Genomic DNA, 16,281 nt, shown 5'->3' on the forward strand with positions numbered 1-16,281 from the left:
AAATTTCTGGATTTTATATTTTTTTAAAAAATTTCTCAGAATATATAAATTGAAACACTCTTTTTAAAGTGCTGAAAAAGTCTATCTTTTTTTAGAATTTTTCATATATATAAATTCTGAAATATTCTAAGATTTTTCATTTTATAACTTTTGATAAAATCCTTTAGAATCTGAAAAATTTAAAGTATATTCTTAGAAATTATAGAATGAAATCATAAGAATATTTCAAAATTTTCTTAGAATTTATATTTTATATGATAAATTCTAAGAAGAAATGCAGACTTTCTCAGTATTTCTGAAAAGTTTACCAGGCTAAAACTAGAAAAAATCTAAAGTAAGTTGAATTGAATGAAAGTTAATCTATATTCGTAAAAATGAAAATATGAGGGGAGTGTATTTTCGCCGCTTACATTCCACAAACTTTAAATTAATAGAAATATATAGTGGATTTCTTTTTATGTTGATGTCAGTGATAGTAAAACAGGCAATATATGATATCAAGTTTGTTTACTAAAATTGTCTCAAATTATTTCCTATATATATCTTATTAAGATAAAAAATTAATATTGCTTTTTTATGTATAACTATTATATTTTTTATTTTTCTATGTAAAATGTATAAAAAAAATTTTTCTTCTAAATGATAAATGACAGATATAATTTTTCTTGCAAACAGTCCATAGTCCATAATGTGTCCAATATTAGATACTAATAGCTATGTGCCTATATTGGATATATAGGTTAGCTTAGGTTATGTTCCTATTGCAACTTAAACACAAGTTTATAGGCTTTGATTTAGATATTTTCTGCGATTTTGTATTTATTTCTTCATTACTTTAATTGTATATGAAGCATAATTTCGAGGAACATACGTTCTGATCATAATATATATTATAAAAATAATTGTTATTATAAAAGAACCATAATTATATATAACGGAGCTATTAACACTCTATGAACTTTGGTAAGTAACTGTCAGTTTTTTACAGCTTTTATTGTTTTATTTTTTATTTTTATGACATTTTATGACATTCTCATCAATCACTTTCAATAAAATCGATAATAATAATAATTCTTCAGATATTCTTCATATCGCTGTCTTCGTATAATGGAAGTAAGATGCAAGCATTGCTGTAAATCGCTTTTCAAGGGTGATTCTATTTTGTTTAATGCGCATCATGAGGTAAAACCAAAACAACAAACAATGGATGTAGGATGCCAAGTGGATGAATCCGATTGCTGCTCGTATATGACTCCCGAGAATGCACCAAATTGGATTATGAATGCTATTAACCAAGTATACCTTCTTTATCAAGATTTTACAAATATATGTATATATGAATCAAAAGATAATTATTTTTTTAAGGAATCTTGGACCAAGGGAAAATTATATTGTCCGTACTGCAACAATCGCTTAGGATCTTTCAACTTTGTGAATGAGCTCAAATGTTACTGCGACAAATACGTAAGGCCACCCATAAGAATAGTTAACTCTAAAGTAGATATATTATATGAAAGTTTGAGATAACAAGCAGACAGAACTTTCTCTCTATGCATACATTTCCTATTTCGTATGTATATATTATTATAATATATATTTGTAAGAACTATCTTCATAAATAACGCTTGTGAAATCGTGGAAAATATATTTTTGCAGAAGTCATTTTTTGTATTATGTAAAGTAAAAAAATCATATAATAACTTATTTCAAATAATATATAAATTAATTTTTTACTATGTTTATGTGATGAATAATGACACAATCTATTAGTCACATATAAACTTCTATCTTAACTTTTATTTGGATCTTTTTAGCTTTTTTATTTAATTTATATTTACATTTACTATAGTTACAGCTTTTCCAACTTACGTATATGTGTCTATATATACACACACACACACACACGCGCGCGCGCACACACACACATTGGCGAAGATGCATCAGAGATCTCAATATATAACATTTTAATATATTTTTTTTCCAACGTAATGGTATTGCATGATATATTAACTATAGACAACATTATCAACCAGTGCTACTATTTAGTGTATGTACAGTGTAAAATACAGGATTTCTTTAGATTATGTATAAAATTTGAATATATAGATTTGATGTACAATGTATATCAATGTGTAGTTGTGTCAGGTGGAAGAGTGTTATCATAAATTAAGTTGCTCTGTTATTATAATTTCTAGTTTTAATCATCGCTTTGCGACATTAAATAATATTATTTGTAACGTTATTTTAAAATGTAAATTCTTTTTAATTTCTTTGGATCTCTGTGACTTTTTGTATTATAATATATTTTATAAAAAATTCGCTGACTTTTTGTGATGATTATAATGAACATTCAAATTCATTAAATATTACTTAAAATTTGCTCTAGTAATCTCACATTTCAATAAATTCAATATTAGTCAAAGAAAACTTAGTCCAGCTAAGAATGAATTGAAAGAATTAATCTATGTTTTAATATATATATATAATATCAGATACATTTTGTTCTTTTCTTCAATTTTAGATGATAATTTTTATTAGGATTCTTGTAAACAATGACAACATTTATATATATTTGATATTAGAAAAATATTGTATACATGATATATTTTTTATCACTTGTGAAAAAAATTTTTATAATAGGGTTTACTAAGAGAGAAAATAAAACATTTTTATTAACAAGTGTAACAATTAGTTTAATAAGTCGCGTTTCAGATAAGTAAATTCTATATTTTGCTCATATATAGTTTTGCACTATTCATTTTCACTACATAACTAATTTTGAAAAATTTGTTTTTGGCTTTTTGCCAAATTTTCCGGTAATTCATCACAGTAACTCAAACGAAAAAAAAATGTAAAGTATTCGAAAAGAAATATATATAAATTTTTATGTGACTGAACCAGACAAAAATGGAGCATGAATGGGACTCTTATATAACGCAGTTTTATATATTCAAGGCACATATGGTCCACTAAGCAATGTTATGTAAAACAGTTCAGCGCTACGTATATAAGTCAGTTGATCCATTCACGATATCATTACGACGAAGAAGTCGTAAAATCGGAATATGGCGATAGTGCAATCATTATACAAGAATATTACTTAGACCAACTACGGGATACGCGAATGATATTTCAATGTAAAAGAGAGCGTAATGCAGTTTAATTAAAGTGTATATGTAATATAGTAATATTTTGGATCAACCAACGTCAGACATGAAAAGCAACCTCCTATTCGCGCATTGATATACAGTACATCCTTTCCTACAAGCTTTTTAATAACAATCGACACACAGGATATTACAGCCCAACGAAACTTAGACGCTACAACTGGAACATCTCATCTTGCTGCTGCTCGAGTCTTTGCAAGGAAGTCTTTACTCTTCTTCCTTGCGTCATAACTACAGCAGTTGGAAAGTTATGCATATCACTAGAGGACACTGGTCTGATGGAGTCAGAGGACGTCGAGTAGGTATTTGATGTGGTGGGAAATGAGTTTCGCAATTTAGCAGACCCACGCCGTCGTTGTACGTAAACGTCATTACCGTCAGTGCAAAATCTGTAAAAATAATTTATAGATGTAAAGATATTATTTAGAATTTAAAGAGAGTTAGTACCTTAATACATTAATTAAGATGGTCTTAAAGTAAGAATTATGAATATCGGCCTGTGATTGGCTTATTACATCTTAAGACTTTACTTAAGATAGTCTTATACGAGAACTATGAATACCAATCTTCGAGAGAAATTTTTATTTTCTAAGCTTGCCTTTCATATTTTTATTAAATCATCACTTTTCATATAAAATATATGCTCAAAAATGTGTAAGTTTCATTGAATGTATATAAGGCATAGAAAATAACTTACTCACTGTTCCCTTGAGTACGTTTGACGTCTCTCTTGGCATTTGCTATCGAGCTATCCATCTTAGCTAAGAAATCATTAACCGAACCTTCATCGTCAATAGATGACGATATCGAAGAAGGACTAGATACCTATGAAATGCAGCATATTCATAAGGCATATATATCGAGAGGTAAAGTGACAATCATTGATGAACAAACTACTTACATTTGGAGGGATATCATGCTCCTCAGAAGCTGCCGATTCGTCGTTACACATAGAAGCAGGACTGTCTGCGCTGACAGGAATAAGCAAATGTTCCCGTAAAAATAAACTATCTGATGCCCATAATCTATTAATCCTTCTTATTTGTTCTGTCTGTAAGAATTAGAAATGTTAATTTTACATTAGAGATAACATATTCTACCTGGAGCAAATGAAGTATTGATTGAAACATCATTTCCAAGCAAATCAATAAAATAAAAACTGTAATATATATCGAGAAAAAATATAACATATATATTTTTCTTTAAATATTTCATTTCTCAATGAAGTTTAAAGCTCAACAGAATTATGAAAGGCAAGTAAGTACAGAAGTAATATAAGTTTTATGCTATTTATTATAATTCCCAATGCAATCATTTCAGTGATGATGAATTTGATCACTTGCACTATAACTAGATTAGTATACTTTAAAAAAGTCAGTGTGGATTTAACACTCATGCACAGTGTCTATAGACGTTGGCAGAATTATTTTCAGGAAGTTGCAAAAGAATTTAAATTCGAGCGCCAACTGATACAAGATGAATTCATTGACAATAAGTCTGTTCGCGTTGCTTGAAATCCCTAAAAATTTTCGAACTTAAAATAAGATAGATGTATATTTGGGAGAAAGAGATTGAAAAGAGAGAATGCAAAGATGCTAAATGTAAAAAGTGCAAGCAACGCGAACAGACCAAATATGACGAACAAATTTGGACAGCAACCAAGATGACTCAAGTTTTTGCTTCAAAATAGATTTTTAAAATGGATTTCCTAAAGTTTTATTACAAATGTTAATTAATATTTATGCATTGAGTTTCTGTTCAATTAAAAAAATTATGTTCAGTATTATGCGACTTCTTTTTTTCTTGTGGATTTTCTTCTTTCTTACTTATTTTATATACCAATAGAATGCAAGTGTACTCCTTTGTACCCACCTCGTAGTCCCCATGATAGTATCTATATATTTCTCACTATATTGATGTTAAGTTTATACCGCTATTTTTTAGAGTATATACTATATATACATATTAAAGGCCTTACATAAATTACTTAATCTATTTCACATTAAGTGAAATAGATTAAGAAATGTTTAAAGAAGATTCACAAATAAGAAGAGAAATGCCAATTTCTGTCAAAGCATGTTTATATAAAGTATCTAAATGCAGTACAATTTAATAAATTTTAACAATAAAATAAAATATGTACATTCTGTTAAATATACAATATTACTTTTTAGATATTTAATCGTTTAAAATGTTTGTATGCTTTTACTTAAGTTTGCTAATTTCATGTATAACAGCCTTTAATACGCACTAATATAATATAATGTAAATGATCCAATATCTATGAGATTTATTACAAGTATCTCTAATGTTGGCATTTCAAGAATAGATATAGATACAGAGATAACCCGCGAAACATAGCTTTTATATAAAAAATACCTGTGGAAGCCTTAAAAATATTAAGTGTCTTTATTTTCTATAGGATTCTTTTACAAAATGACATATCGTTCATTTGCTATAACAATGTTTTCATTCTTTTTCTGCAAGCAACTAAAAATGACATGTAGTTTTAGAATTGTGTCATTATTGTAGCAAATGAGCGCAATATATCGAGACAAATGAATGAGAGGACAATACACATGGACGAACCGTACCGTAACTCCGTATTTAAGGGCTATTCCTTGGAGGGTGTCCGTAGGGCACACTGTGTGCTTCACCAAGCTCTCGGTCCGCGTCATGTGCTTGGCTGTGCTCCCGTACTTCTTCAAGGTTCTTCCAGTATCTCGAATGCATCGGCGCTCCTCCATCTCCCTGGCACCGTTCCGTTCCATCGTTAGGCCACCGGGACGCTCACCAAGAACCGGAGCATACCATAATTCGTCGATGTATGTCTCGGATTGCGCGTCTCCGGGTGATAATAAACTCGCACGAGTCTCACATAACCTGTCTGAGAATTTAACAGATTAGACGATTTTATTTTTCGATTGTCGGCGACACCTCGTTAAGAATCTCGTGTCGTTTCGTTGATCTCATCTTCCTCCGAGCCTCCTCCGTAAGTAAATGGGAGGACGAGGCTATAGAGAGGACTTAACCACTTACGAGGCGCGTGGAACAACAAATCACTCGAGGAACTTGAAGTAAGCGCCCAGCTCTCATGCCTGGCACGGCGTGCACACGTCTATGGGAAACTTTGTCATTTCTCTCGGGATCATCGATAGCTCACGGTTGATTTATGTCCTCACTCCTCGATTCGATCGGATCACGGGGAATCACGAGATCGCCCGCGGTTCATGTTCTATGGCTGATCGTGTTCAGCTTCAGCTGATTAGCGCGTCGTGCTTGAATGGGAGGGTGCTTTCTTTTTTCCTCTCTCTCCATCTCTCTCTCTCTCTCTCTCTCTCTCTCTCTGTCTCTCTTTGAAACAGCAATAATCGCGATGTATTCGCCACAGACCGAAAGATGGTATTTGCGCGAAATGGGGAAGTGAAAGTGAAGTAAATTTATAGAATTGTTCTCCCGTCCCGAGAAGAACGGGAGAATAATTCTACAAATTCATACTCCAGTTTTTCGCGCTCATTAAAGAAAACATTCGTAAGGATTATATATCTTCTAATCCCCCTAATCCCCTTAATATAATATTAAGACGAGACGCGCTGTTTCACGTACCAACCCGCACGAAAAAAAAAATAAGATACGATCGCACGAAATTTTTCTCGCTCAAGGAACATGATCGATCGCTGTTGCTCTCGCTGCAATGACCCCATTTGTTTACCATGGTAAATGGAAAATGGATTTACTCGCCTTCGAGTGAGGAGAGGGGGCTTCAGGACGATTCAGATTTGTCTGGGAATGTAAAATAAGAAAATAATGTGGAATGAGATTTTAATAAAAAAATGTTCATTATAATACGTTACACAGTTATCTATTTTTAAATACAATATATTACAGAGAGAAACACACAATTATAATTTATTGTTATTAATATTACGTCTATTTAGCTTACGATTATTATTATTATCATCATTATCATTACTATGTGCTAGCCTCGATGAATATATAAGGCAGCAGGAAAAAATTATGTGTAATGGGAGACTAATTATGCATATATATATATTTTTTTTATTCATTTAGGGCAACTGTATAGTCGATTATTACGATTGTATTAATCCCCAGTAGCTGTGCAACAGTAACGGCGATATTGGTAATAAATAGTTAACGTAAGGATAAATATTACGCTACCGCGGCAGTGTACTTCCTGGATTCTGTGGGTAAGGGGCTGGTTCCTCTAATTATCAGGACTATATCGGCTAATATTCTACATGATACCCCTCCCCGCTATTCCAAATAATTATCAGCTACTTAATGATGATCGAACATCAACAAGCAGCGTTTATATCATTTAGTTATTTTTCCCCCATAACTGTGTCACAGACAAGAGTTATTGATAATTTTTTTCATTTCCTTTATGAATAACTACACGAGCGATTTGATTTCTTTATAAATCGATACCTCGAAAATGGTAGAACAATCAGAGTTACAACAGAAATATATCAGATGTATATGTTCCGTATGTACGGTGTGGACACATAAAGTTATATAAGGCTATCTAAAATGAATACGAGTACAAAAACTGCTCGATTTGATGTAATAGTAGAAATTATTTTGATGTAGCGAGTGTATCTTGGATTTTACACATTTCACACAAACACTTTGGCGAGAGCGTCGGCGCCGGCGCTCGCTATAAATGGTCGTGATGGGTGGAACGCTACGTCCAGAATGCTTTCGTCAAATTTCTTCCGATGTGCTGTTATTTCTTGAACACAAGTCTTGTTGTCCATGTTCCACAATCTTATACTGCAATCGTGACCTGTGCGACAATAAATAAGAAGTGCATCGAAATTTATAATTTTTATTTTTAACTGACTGATAGTTTCGTGCTACGAAATTATCGCGATAAAATTAATCATAGTACGTTTTCTCTCTTACTTACTTCCTGAAAGTAAATATAAACCATGAGGATCTACAGCGAGACTAGTAACTGCGTCTAAATGCGCTACCATTGCGTGAGCAAGAGTAGCTGACCGGTGATCGTAAAATCGAATGTGCCGATCTTCGTGTGCGGCCACAACGAGCGGTAACGTAGGATGTGCTACTACACGATTCACGCCTTTCGTCTCGTTCGCCTCGAGTCGCGCCACGATCGCGCCGGTTTCAGTATCAAATACCACGCAAGCTCCTTCATAAGCTACGACCAGCTTGTGTGGGTCGTCCCTGATAAAATCAACTGAAGTCGGTACACCGTCTATAAAAGAAGAAAAAAGAAACTATTATGACAGATAGTCACTTAAAAATGTATAACACAGAGAGGAACTTACATTTGATCAATATTTGCTAGATAAAGCTGTGCAAATTCGAGACACAAGTCCCGTTATTATAATTTAACATAATTTAACATACAATTTGCTACTTGCTAATCATGATCTAATAGCGCATTGTTGCTTAAAATGTTAAATAACATTTGCGTACCTTGTTCTGAAACATACGTATTGAGAAGAGGTTGTGGGGTCTGTGGGGCCCACAATTTTACAGTTCCATCTGCACTAAACGACAGCATAGTACGAAAATACATGCTCAAGCCCCAAACAGCGTTCGTGTGTCCTGTTAACGTATGACTAAGGACACTTGGTTCATATGAGTCGTATGGATCAATGTTAGCCGATGGAAGCGTCCAGCAATGAATATTGCCGTCTAAACCACCGCTGTAACATCGATTGCCCATACTGCACATGGCCAGACACAATACAGGACCAGTGTGTGATCTAAATGTGTAAAGTGGTTCTACATCTAACGAGGCTGACCTGTAAAAAGATAAAAAAAGAATGTAATAATAAACATATAATAATAAACACAATATATGTGTAAAAAAGTATAGCATATATCTTTAAAATAAGATATTGCGATTAAACAGTTATTTTCATGACAAAATATGGAATTTACGAACTTTTTCGCTGGTACAGTCTTATGAAGATTCCACAACTTCAGCGTATGATCATCGCTCGCGGTGATGAGGACTGGATCTGTGGGATGGAAGACGAGTGCCCTAACAGCGTCAAAGTGCGATCGTAACGTATATTTCGCATTCCATGTTTTCCTGAACGTCTCTTTTGTGGTAGAAACCATCTGTTGGATAAAACGGTTGGATCAACAGCATTATGAACATAAATGAATCATATCGAATCATCTTGTGCGATATAGGAAAGATTCTGATAACTTACATCATACGATATTTCTGCATCGTTGTTAACACATAATTGTTCTAATTCTCCTAATTCCAATGTAGAATCACCTTCTTTATTTGGGCGTCTCGGGTCTGGTTGCAATCCTCTATGTAATGCTGCGTCTTCAGGGAAGATATCAGATTAGTAAATCGTAAAATATAACAATATTATAAATATATTACATTACAAGTATACAAGGTGTTCCAAAATTAATGACTCAAAATGTTATAGCAAAAGTTTTTAAAAAATTAAATAAAAGTTTTTTATAAATTTTTATTTCAAGGAATAGTTTCTGAGATATAAAAGTTTAAGTATGTCAATCACAGACTTTACGTTTAGATAGCCATCTATAAACATTGAGTATGCTGAAATGCACATTCACCAACATTCGCTAACACGCGCTACTCATAGGCAGATGGCAATTTAAACGTAGTTTGTAACTGGCTATATTTAAATCTTTACTATTTCAAAAATTACCATCTAAAATAAAAATTTACAAATAATCTTTTTATACAATTTTTTGAAAATTTTCTTACTGTAGTATTTTGAGTTGTGAATTTTGGGACATTCTGTATTATGACGTGGGGTGTGTGTGTGTGTGTGTATGTAACAGATTTACATTTTGAAATATAGAAACATCTAAAAAATGTATAAATTAATATGAATACTACTTACTCCATTCTGAAGAATTCATTTCCAAATGAATAGAACCAGGCGGTGATTCTTCGATTTCTGTGAGAAGGTTTAATTCATTTAACACTTCTTCTGCCTCTGCATCTGTATCAACATCCTCCGCTAAAAGAGGAATAGATGCCTGCAAGACAAAAACAAAAATAATATATCCGCCTCGGTGATCTTAGAACGCTCCTACAAAATATTAGAGATCCGGGTTCGATCCCCGGTCGAGATAATATTTTTCGCAATAACATTATTTACAGATTTTAATTTGCTATTTCTAACATTAAGATCTTTATGAAATGCTTATGAGCATCAAATTAATGAATTGCTAAGCAATTTAATTTGTGATATTACTGCTGTAGTTTAATCGATTTTCAAAACCGAAAAATCAATTCGGTGCAATTTAAACCACATAGTATATAAATTCGCATAGAATTATTTGAACATTTAAGATCGAACTCGACCGTTAAAGGCTTTCTTTTCTTTCTTGTTGTGTATTCACATGTATGGTCCTAGAAACTCTTTGAAAAATCATATTGATAAAACACACATGTCATAAATAAATATATGACGAAATTAAATATTATAAAATAAACATCTAAAGTAATAGTGGAAATTTACTTTATTTGGTTTGGTATCTGTATTTGCATCGTAAATTTCGTCTTCTACGTCTCCTTCCTCTTCTTCCATATCCATATCCGTGTGACGCAAAAATTCGAAATTCGCTATAACAGCCGCTTCTGTATCTAATATCATTGCCTCTGCTATAGAAGATGGCTGCTGCTAGAATTGGAAATATCACACTTCTTATATAGAGATTATATGCAAGGTATTTTCATCACTTTTTAAACTTTCAATATAATTTACAAATTCATTAAAAATTTTTATTTAGATATATGCAATTTGCTAATATCATTCACGTAATTCAAGTTTTTTTATTTCAAATTCTAAAAAATATAAATTATTTATTTCTACCTTTTTGTTGGGGTTGCGCTGTTGCCTTCCTCGGAGTAAGAGACTTTCATTATATTCTTGCTTATCTTGTGCTACTCCTTCATTTCCATTTAACGCTGGAGTATTCATTTCTTCTGTGTCTGTGTTATTGTTTAAGCCAAGCAGAGATCGTACTCTGTTTGACCGTACATCTATTATTGTGTCAGTATATCCAATCTCTTGCAAATACCTAAAAAAAAAAACATTTATAATATCTTTTTATGAATTAGATACTAATGTTTCTCTTTTTATCTCTTTCTACAAAAATTAAATACAAAATAAAAATGCAAAAATATTAATATTTGCAAGCAATTAAAAATTTTTAAGTATTTCTAAAATTAAAAAGTATCTTATACATACTGCCTTAGAAGTTGACGACCTTGTCTCCAACTAACATTACTGACAGAAGTAAATGAAGCTTCTCCATCTCCTCCTCCTCCTCCACCACCACCACCACTACCACTTTCAGAGATATTGCACGTGGTACCTTCTTCATAAAGAGGTGGTTTGACATCTTGCATTACTAAGTCAGTACCATATTTTAACTTATGATATCTCGCTCTGTAGAAATTACAAGAAATAGCATTGTAAGATCACTGTAATAAATGTTATTATAAAGTATAGTCGCAATCAGTCTAATGATAGTTCTGCAACATAATATTTATGTTTGTATCTCTCAATTGTATGTATACGAAAACTTTAATAATAAATTCAAATCAAATTCATTTAATTTCACACTGTAAACATAACAATTATAATTCATGAAAGTATATATAATATAATAATATATTTTTTTAATAAATAAAGAAGAATTTTTTTTACATTTATATACAGAATGTTCAATAAAGACTGTATCAATGTTTAAGGGTAGATTCCTAAGATTATTTGGAGACAAAAATCTTAATACCAAAATATTAAGACTATAGTAATTTTTGAATTATGAATATTTAAAGTTAACGAATCATATTGTCTAAAGTTAGTGCATTTAGGTATGGTTGGCATTTTTTGTTGGTATTTATCTATCACATATGAATGCGCGAACTTTAGGCGATATGATTTGCTAACTTTAAATGCTTATAATTCAAAAACTATTATAGCCTTGATATTTTAGTATTAGGATCTTTATCTCAAAATAATCTCAGAAATCTATTCTTAAACATTGTTACAGCCTTTACTGGATGATATCCTGTATATAATATACATACATACCAATGTTATTTATTAAAATGTATATACATATTATATATAAAGATCAAATTTTAAACATTAATGCCAGCAAAAATATTTGTTAAATCCCTCTTTAATACATTGACTGCCAATTTATTCATATATATTATTCATATATGATTTTATAAAAAAAAATTTCTAGAAAGCTAAACATGTTTTCTTTCATAAATTAGTTTATTTTATTTTTTTTACCATAAAACATCATTGAAAAACAGGACTTTTTATAAAAATTTGGTGTCATTCCTATTTAAATGGAATATTCTCAAAAATAAAGAACACCATTCATATACAAATGATGCAAAGGATACACAGCCATCAATGTATTGAATAATATTACCATAGTTAAATACTAGTTATTTATTTACCTTTCTTGTTTAAGTGCATATTCTAACATTTTTATTCTCCTCACAAGGTCGTTCTTCAAATTTTCCTGTCCTTTTCTTTCACCCTGAAGAAAAGCTATCCTAGCCTGTGCAATATAATATCAGGAAAAGTTAAATCAATGTGGCATTAACAGCAGTGTTACTTTTGCAATTCCTCATATATCTATTCTATATGTAAACATCAATAAATTGGGGGGTAACTCCAAAAAAAAGAACCACTTGCTACGCTTTTGACAGAGTTAAGACAAATCGAAACAACATTAACGCCAATAAGTATATATGCTCAAGTTTCACAATGCTAATTGTTAATACGTTCTATTGCATTGCTAACGCGTTTCATCTACGATAGCTCCAAGTAACGTTCGTTCCATACTTCCTTATGTGCCTCCTGTCACATGACACCTAAGGTGACAATAAGGCAGACGATTGTCTTGCGCACATTCGCTCGCGATCCGCGAGCTTTGCGTCGTCGTTACGGGGACCCATACCTGAAATTCCGCCCTGTCCAACTCCCACTGGGACCTCTCAAGCTCAAAGCGGGCCCACTCGTGTTGGATGAAGTGCAGGATGCCAGGCATCGAGTACTGCGGCCGCTGGTCCTTGGCGTCGCCGTTGCTGCCATTGTCGCTGCCACCCTGATGCTTATTGTTGGTGAGAGAAACATTCGCGCCGCCGGCCAGCTGGCCGTTGTGATTCTGGGACGCGGGGCTGCAGCTATCCTCCATTGTGGCACCACAAAACTGGCTCGGTACCTTCATTGAAATGAATGACACGGCGGCCATTACAGCAACATCCCTTCCTTCGCGGAGTACCCCGAGAGTGCTCTCTGGTCGGACAATGTATTTCGATCGGCCCGTCGGGTAAGGAGACAATTATTACGCATGCGGACGCAGTTATACACAGTGGCCGTCGTACCCGAGTCCCGAGACTGCCCGAGACTCCCGTGCGAGCGACGAGAATAAGTCCATACAGATTACAGACCCGCTCTACGCTGTTTCGCGGGTGCACAAGTCCGCGCGACGCTCCCTTCCGGAAAAGCGGAATGGACCGCGATCGGTACGGGAGACCGTTTCCTCTCTACTGCTACGTCGGCCTCCCTGTACGCCAACGGGTCAACGGGTGAAAGTTACCGCGCGGCATGCCTCGCGATATCCAGCTGTGAGCACCTCAGAGCACCTTGCCGACTGATTCGCGTGCATCGTCGCTTCAAATTCGCCCTTTTTATCGGTACTGATGGACTCGTTTATTACCACTGTCGCCGTCGCGCGCTGCGGATCTCTCACCTAACTGGATCACACAAGTTTGTTTTCCTAAGGGTGCCATTACATGAGCGCGGAAACACGAAAATGCGGAAACGCGTAACCAATCAGAAACGATCCGCTGTTATGGTTTCGCGTTTTACCGATTACTGATTGGTTGCGCGTTTCCATGTTTCCGAGCTCATGTAAAGGCACCCTAATCCTTGCTACGATGTCGGCTCCCATTGGTCAGATTGGCCTATCAAGTTGTGAGCTAATCCATCATTAGAGGTTCGTTCGCAAATTCCAACATGTTCCAACATGCTCCTACTCACTCTATCAAGCGCGTTGGAGTGAGTAGGAGCTATAGTAGGAAAAATATTGAAACATGTTGAAGCATGCGACGTGAACAAACCTCTTGTATTTGTTTGATCTATATTTTTAGATCTAATGGAATATGACCCCTTTTACACCGAGCACTTGATACGCGTATTAACTAGTAACTTTCTATTGAGTTATCTTAATTTCGGCGAAACGTGTAAATATATACATGATATGTGTATTTAATTAATCATTTTGATACATATTCTACCAATTTAGTACATCATTCTTTAAATACATTGCTGAAATTAAAATAATTTAATAGAAAGTTACTAGTTAATACGCATATCAAGTTCTCGGTGTAAAAGGGTCATAGACATTGCTCAAGATTCGAGATGGTCTTAAGCTAGTGCATGAATCAATCAGATTCAAGATCGTCTTAAGTTCAGCCTTGAGATGTCACGAGCCAATCAGAAGGCCGCACTAGTGTCTTAAGATGTTACTTAAGACGATCTTGAAATAAGAACCGACTATAGCTGCGATTTCACGGAGATATGCATATCTAGATATTTCCCCCATTCCCATCAGTATAGCTGAAAACAGAGTGCTTTCTCGATATCCAGGGCCTCTATTCTTGAAAAGTATCGCATACGTAAAAACTAGGGAAATATTATAGCATATGTTACGTGCACTATAGGGGAGCTTATTACGGTTTTTGTGACGAAGTGAAAATTACAAAAATGATCAAATTCACTAGATGTTAACCAATGAAGTTGTAAATATTCTAGTGAATTCAATCACTTGTAATTTTCACTACGTCACAAGGAACCGTAATAAGTTCCCTGGATGCGAATCCCTCTCTGGTACAATGATCGTATGAGGTTCGTCAAATGTTTATACAATGTGTAGCATAAATTTAAATATTACGCGTCACGCGAAATTCATGAAATATAATGTCAGTAGAGCACATTATAAGCAATATAATAATTTTAATAATTTAATAATTAATTAATTAATAATGAATTAATAAAATATTAAATAAAAGAAATAAAATGTTCAACTAATAAATTATTAATTACTAATTATTTATAATTACTTATTATATATATTATTATATTTAAATTAATATTCAATTAATAATAATTATTAATTCGTAATTTATAACACTTTATAAATTATAATTCTTAACTCGTAATTATAATTCGTAATTTATAACTCTTTATAATACTTTCATATTTTAAATGAAATAAATACACAATATACAACATGATACATGCACACTATTATTTACTTATATAATATAATATTAAAAACTCTTAACTCGTCATAATTACGAGACATACAAAATGAAATAATACACAATCCATTCGAAGTTCTTATGAGTAAACACAAACATAACTAATTTTATAAATAATCCAGCAAACAGAATATAACTGCAACATTGTAACATAATAAATAAATTTTTATAACATTTTGTAAAATGTAATTTACAATTCCATATAAGTGACTCCAGCTTTCGAACAGCTTTCGTATGCAGAATACGAAACATTTCAACATGAAGCCTCAGACTCTCGGAATTAATCTAGCGAATAATCTGTGGACAATAATATTTATTTCATATTATTATCAAATATATTTATACAGAGGTTATTTTTTTTATTTAAATCTGAATTGAATTTGACAATAATATTCACAAATTAACTTTGATCATCGATTTATATTGTATTAGGTTGTTCGGAAAGTTCGTTTCAAATTTTCAACAACCTAATCTATATATATATATATATATTTAAAAATCTGTTTTTTAAATTGTGGTACGACGATTTTTAACGGAGTTATGAGCTATTCACTATCTTAAAAATCATTATCTTAAAAACGATTCTCTTGCCACGATACTGCTCCTTCGTTGTTAAAATAATCGCAAAATTGTCATGCACCTGCGAACACTCATGTTTGATCTGCTTCGAATTATATCTGTAAATGTGCATTTTCAAAAATTCTTCACCAAGAGCCATCTGTAAATCCATTTGAGCTGTTCAGATCATCTGCATCGACC

At 32.9% G+C, this 16,281-nt stretch overlaps 3 protein-coding genes across 5 annotated transcripts; 1 reads left to right on the forward strand and 2 right to left on the reverse strand.

The window, feature by feature from the left end:
* Positions 1–910: 910 nt before the first annotated feature.
* On the forward strand, positions 911–1,530 carry LOC108723767 (E3 ubiquitin-protein ligase RNF180). Its single transcript, XM_018449718.1, has 3 exons — positions 911–963; positions 1,080–1,296; positions 1,366–1,530. Exons 2-3 carry the CDS (start codon positions 1,108–1,110, stop codon positions 1,525–1,527), a joined length of 351 nt encoding a protein of 116 aa, XP_018305220.1. The 5' UTR covers positions 911–963; positions 1,080–1,107; the 3' UTR covers positions 1,528–1,530.
* Positions 1,531–2,645: 1,115 nt separating this feature from the next.
* Positions 2,646–6,467, reverse strand: red (LysM peptidoglycan-binding domain-containing protein red). Of its 2 annotated transcripts, none has more exons than XM_018449674.1 (5): positions 6,207–6,467; positions 5,762–6,054; positions 4,069–4,218; positions 3,865–3,992; positions 2,646–3,556 (listed from the first exon to the last, which is right to left on the reverse strand). In XM_018449674.1, exons 2-5 carry the CDS (start codon positions 5,936–5,938, stop codon positions 3,322–3,324), a joined length of 690 nt encoding a protein of 229 aa, XP_018305176.1. In that variant the 5' UTR covers positions 5,939–6,054; positions 6,207–6,467; the 3' UTR covers positions 2,646–3,321. The 2 variants fall into 2 exon arrangements, with proteins under 2 accessions (XP_018305176.1, XP_018305177.1); XM_018449675.1 differs by having other exon boundaries at positions 3,326–3,556; positions 3,869–3,992.
* A 1,192-nt stretch (positions 6,468–7,659) lies between these two features.
* Cka (Connector of kinase to AP-1) lies at positions 7,660–13,959 on the reverse strand. 2 transcript variants are annotated; one of them, XM_018449863.1, is made up of 11 exons: positions 13,155–13,959; positions 12,649–12,752; positions 11,417–11,617; positions 11,039–11,246; positions 10,685–10,843; positions 10,061–10,199; positions 9,383–9,507; positions 9,109–9,287; positions 8,634–8,965; positions 8,098–8,409; positions 7,660–7,974 (listed from the first exon to the last, which is right to left on the reverse strand). In XM_018449863.1, exons 1-11 carry the CDS (start codon positions 13,446–13,448, stop codon positions 7,805–7,807), a joined length of 2,223 nt encoding a protein of 740 aa, XP_018305365.1. In that variant the 5' UTR covers positions 13,449–13,959; the 3' UTR covers positions 7,660–7,804. The 2 variants fall into 2 exon arrangements, with proteins under 2 accessions (XP_018305365.1, XP_018305364.1); XM_018449862.1 differs by having other exon boundaries at positions 10,685–10,846.
* Positions 13,960–16,281: the final 2,322 nt, after the last annotated feature.

The sequence above is a fragment of the Mycetomoellerius zeteki genome, unplaced genomic scaffold, assembly GCF_001594055.1.
Source record: "Mycetomoellerius zeteki isolate Tzet28-1 unplaced genomic scaffold, Tzet1.0 scaffold25, whole genome shotgun sequence".
NCBI lineage: Eukaryota > Metazoa > Arthropoda > Insecta > Hymenoptera > Formicidae > Mycetomoellerius > Mycetomoellerius zeteki.

Excerpts from the sequence above, each read along its gene's own strand:
- LOC108723767 (XM_018449718.1), top strand. The coding sequence starts at position 1,108 with ATGGAAGTAAGATGCAAGCATTGCTGTAAATCGCTTTTCAAGGGTGAT. Across the intron at positions 1,297-1,365 it reads TTATGAATGCTATTAACCAA|GAATCTTGGACCAAGGGAAA; the intron begins GTATACCTTCTT and ends TATTTTTTTAAG.
- red (XM_018449674.1), bottom strand. The coding sequence starts at position 5,938 with ATGGAACGGAACGGTGCCAGGGAGATGGAGGAGCGCCGATGCATTCGA. Across the intron at positions 3,993-4,068 it reads AGCATGATATCCCTCCAAAT|GTATCTAGTCCTTCTTCGAT; the intron begins GTAAGTAGTTTG and ends TGCATTTCATAG. Across the intron at positions 3,557-3,864 it reads CGTACTCAAGGGAACAGTGA|ATTTTGCACTGACGGTAATG; the intron begins GTAAGTTATTTT and ends TTATTTTTACAG.
- Cka (XM_018449862.1), bottom strand. The coding sequence starts at position 13,448 with ATGGCCGCCGTGTCATTCATTTCAATGAAGGTACCGAGCCAGTTTTGT. Across the intron at positions 9,288-9,382 it reads ATGCAGAAATATCGTATGAT|ATGGTTTCTACCACAAAAGA; the intron begins GTAAGTTATCAG and ends TTTATCCAACAG. Across the intron at positions 8,966-9,108 it reads AAGACTGTACCAGCGAAAAA|GTCAGCCTCGTTAGATGTAG; the intron begins GTTCGTAAATTC and ends ATCTTTTTACAG.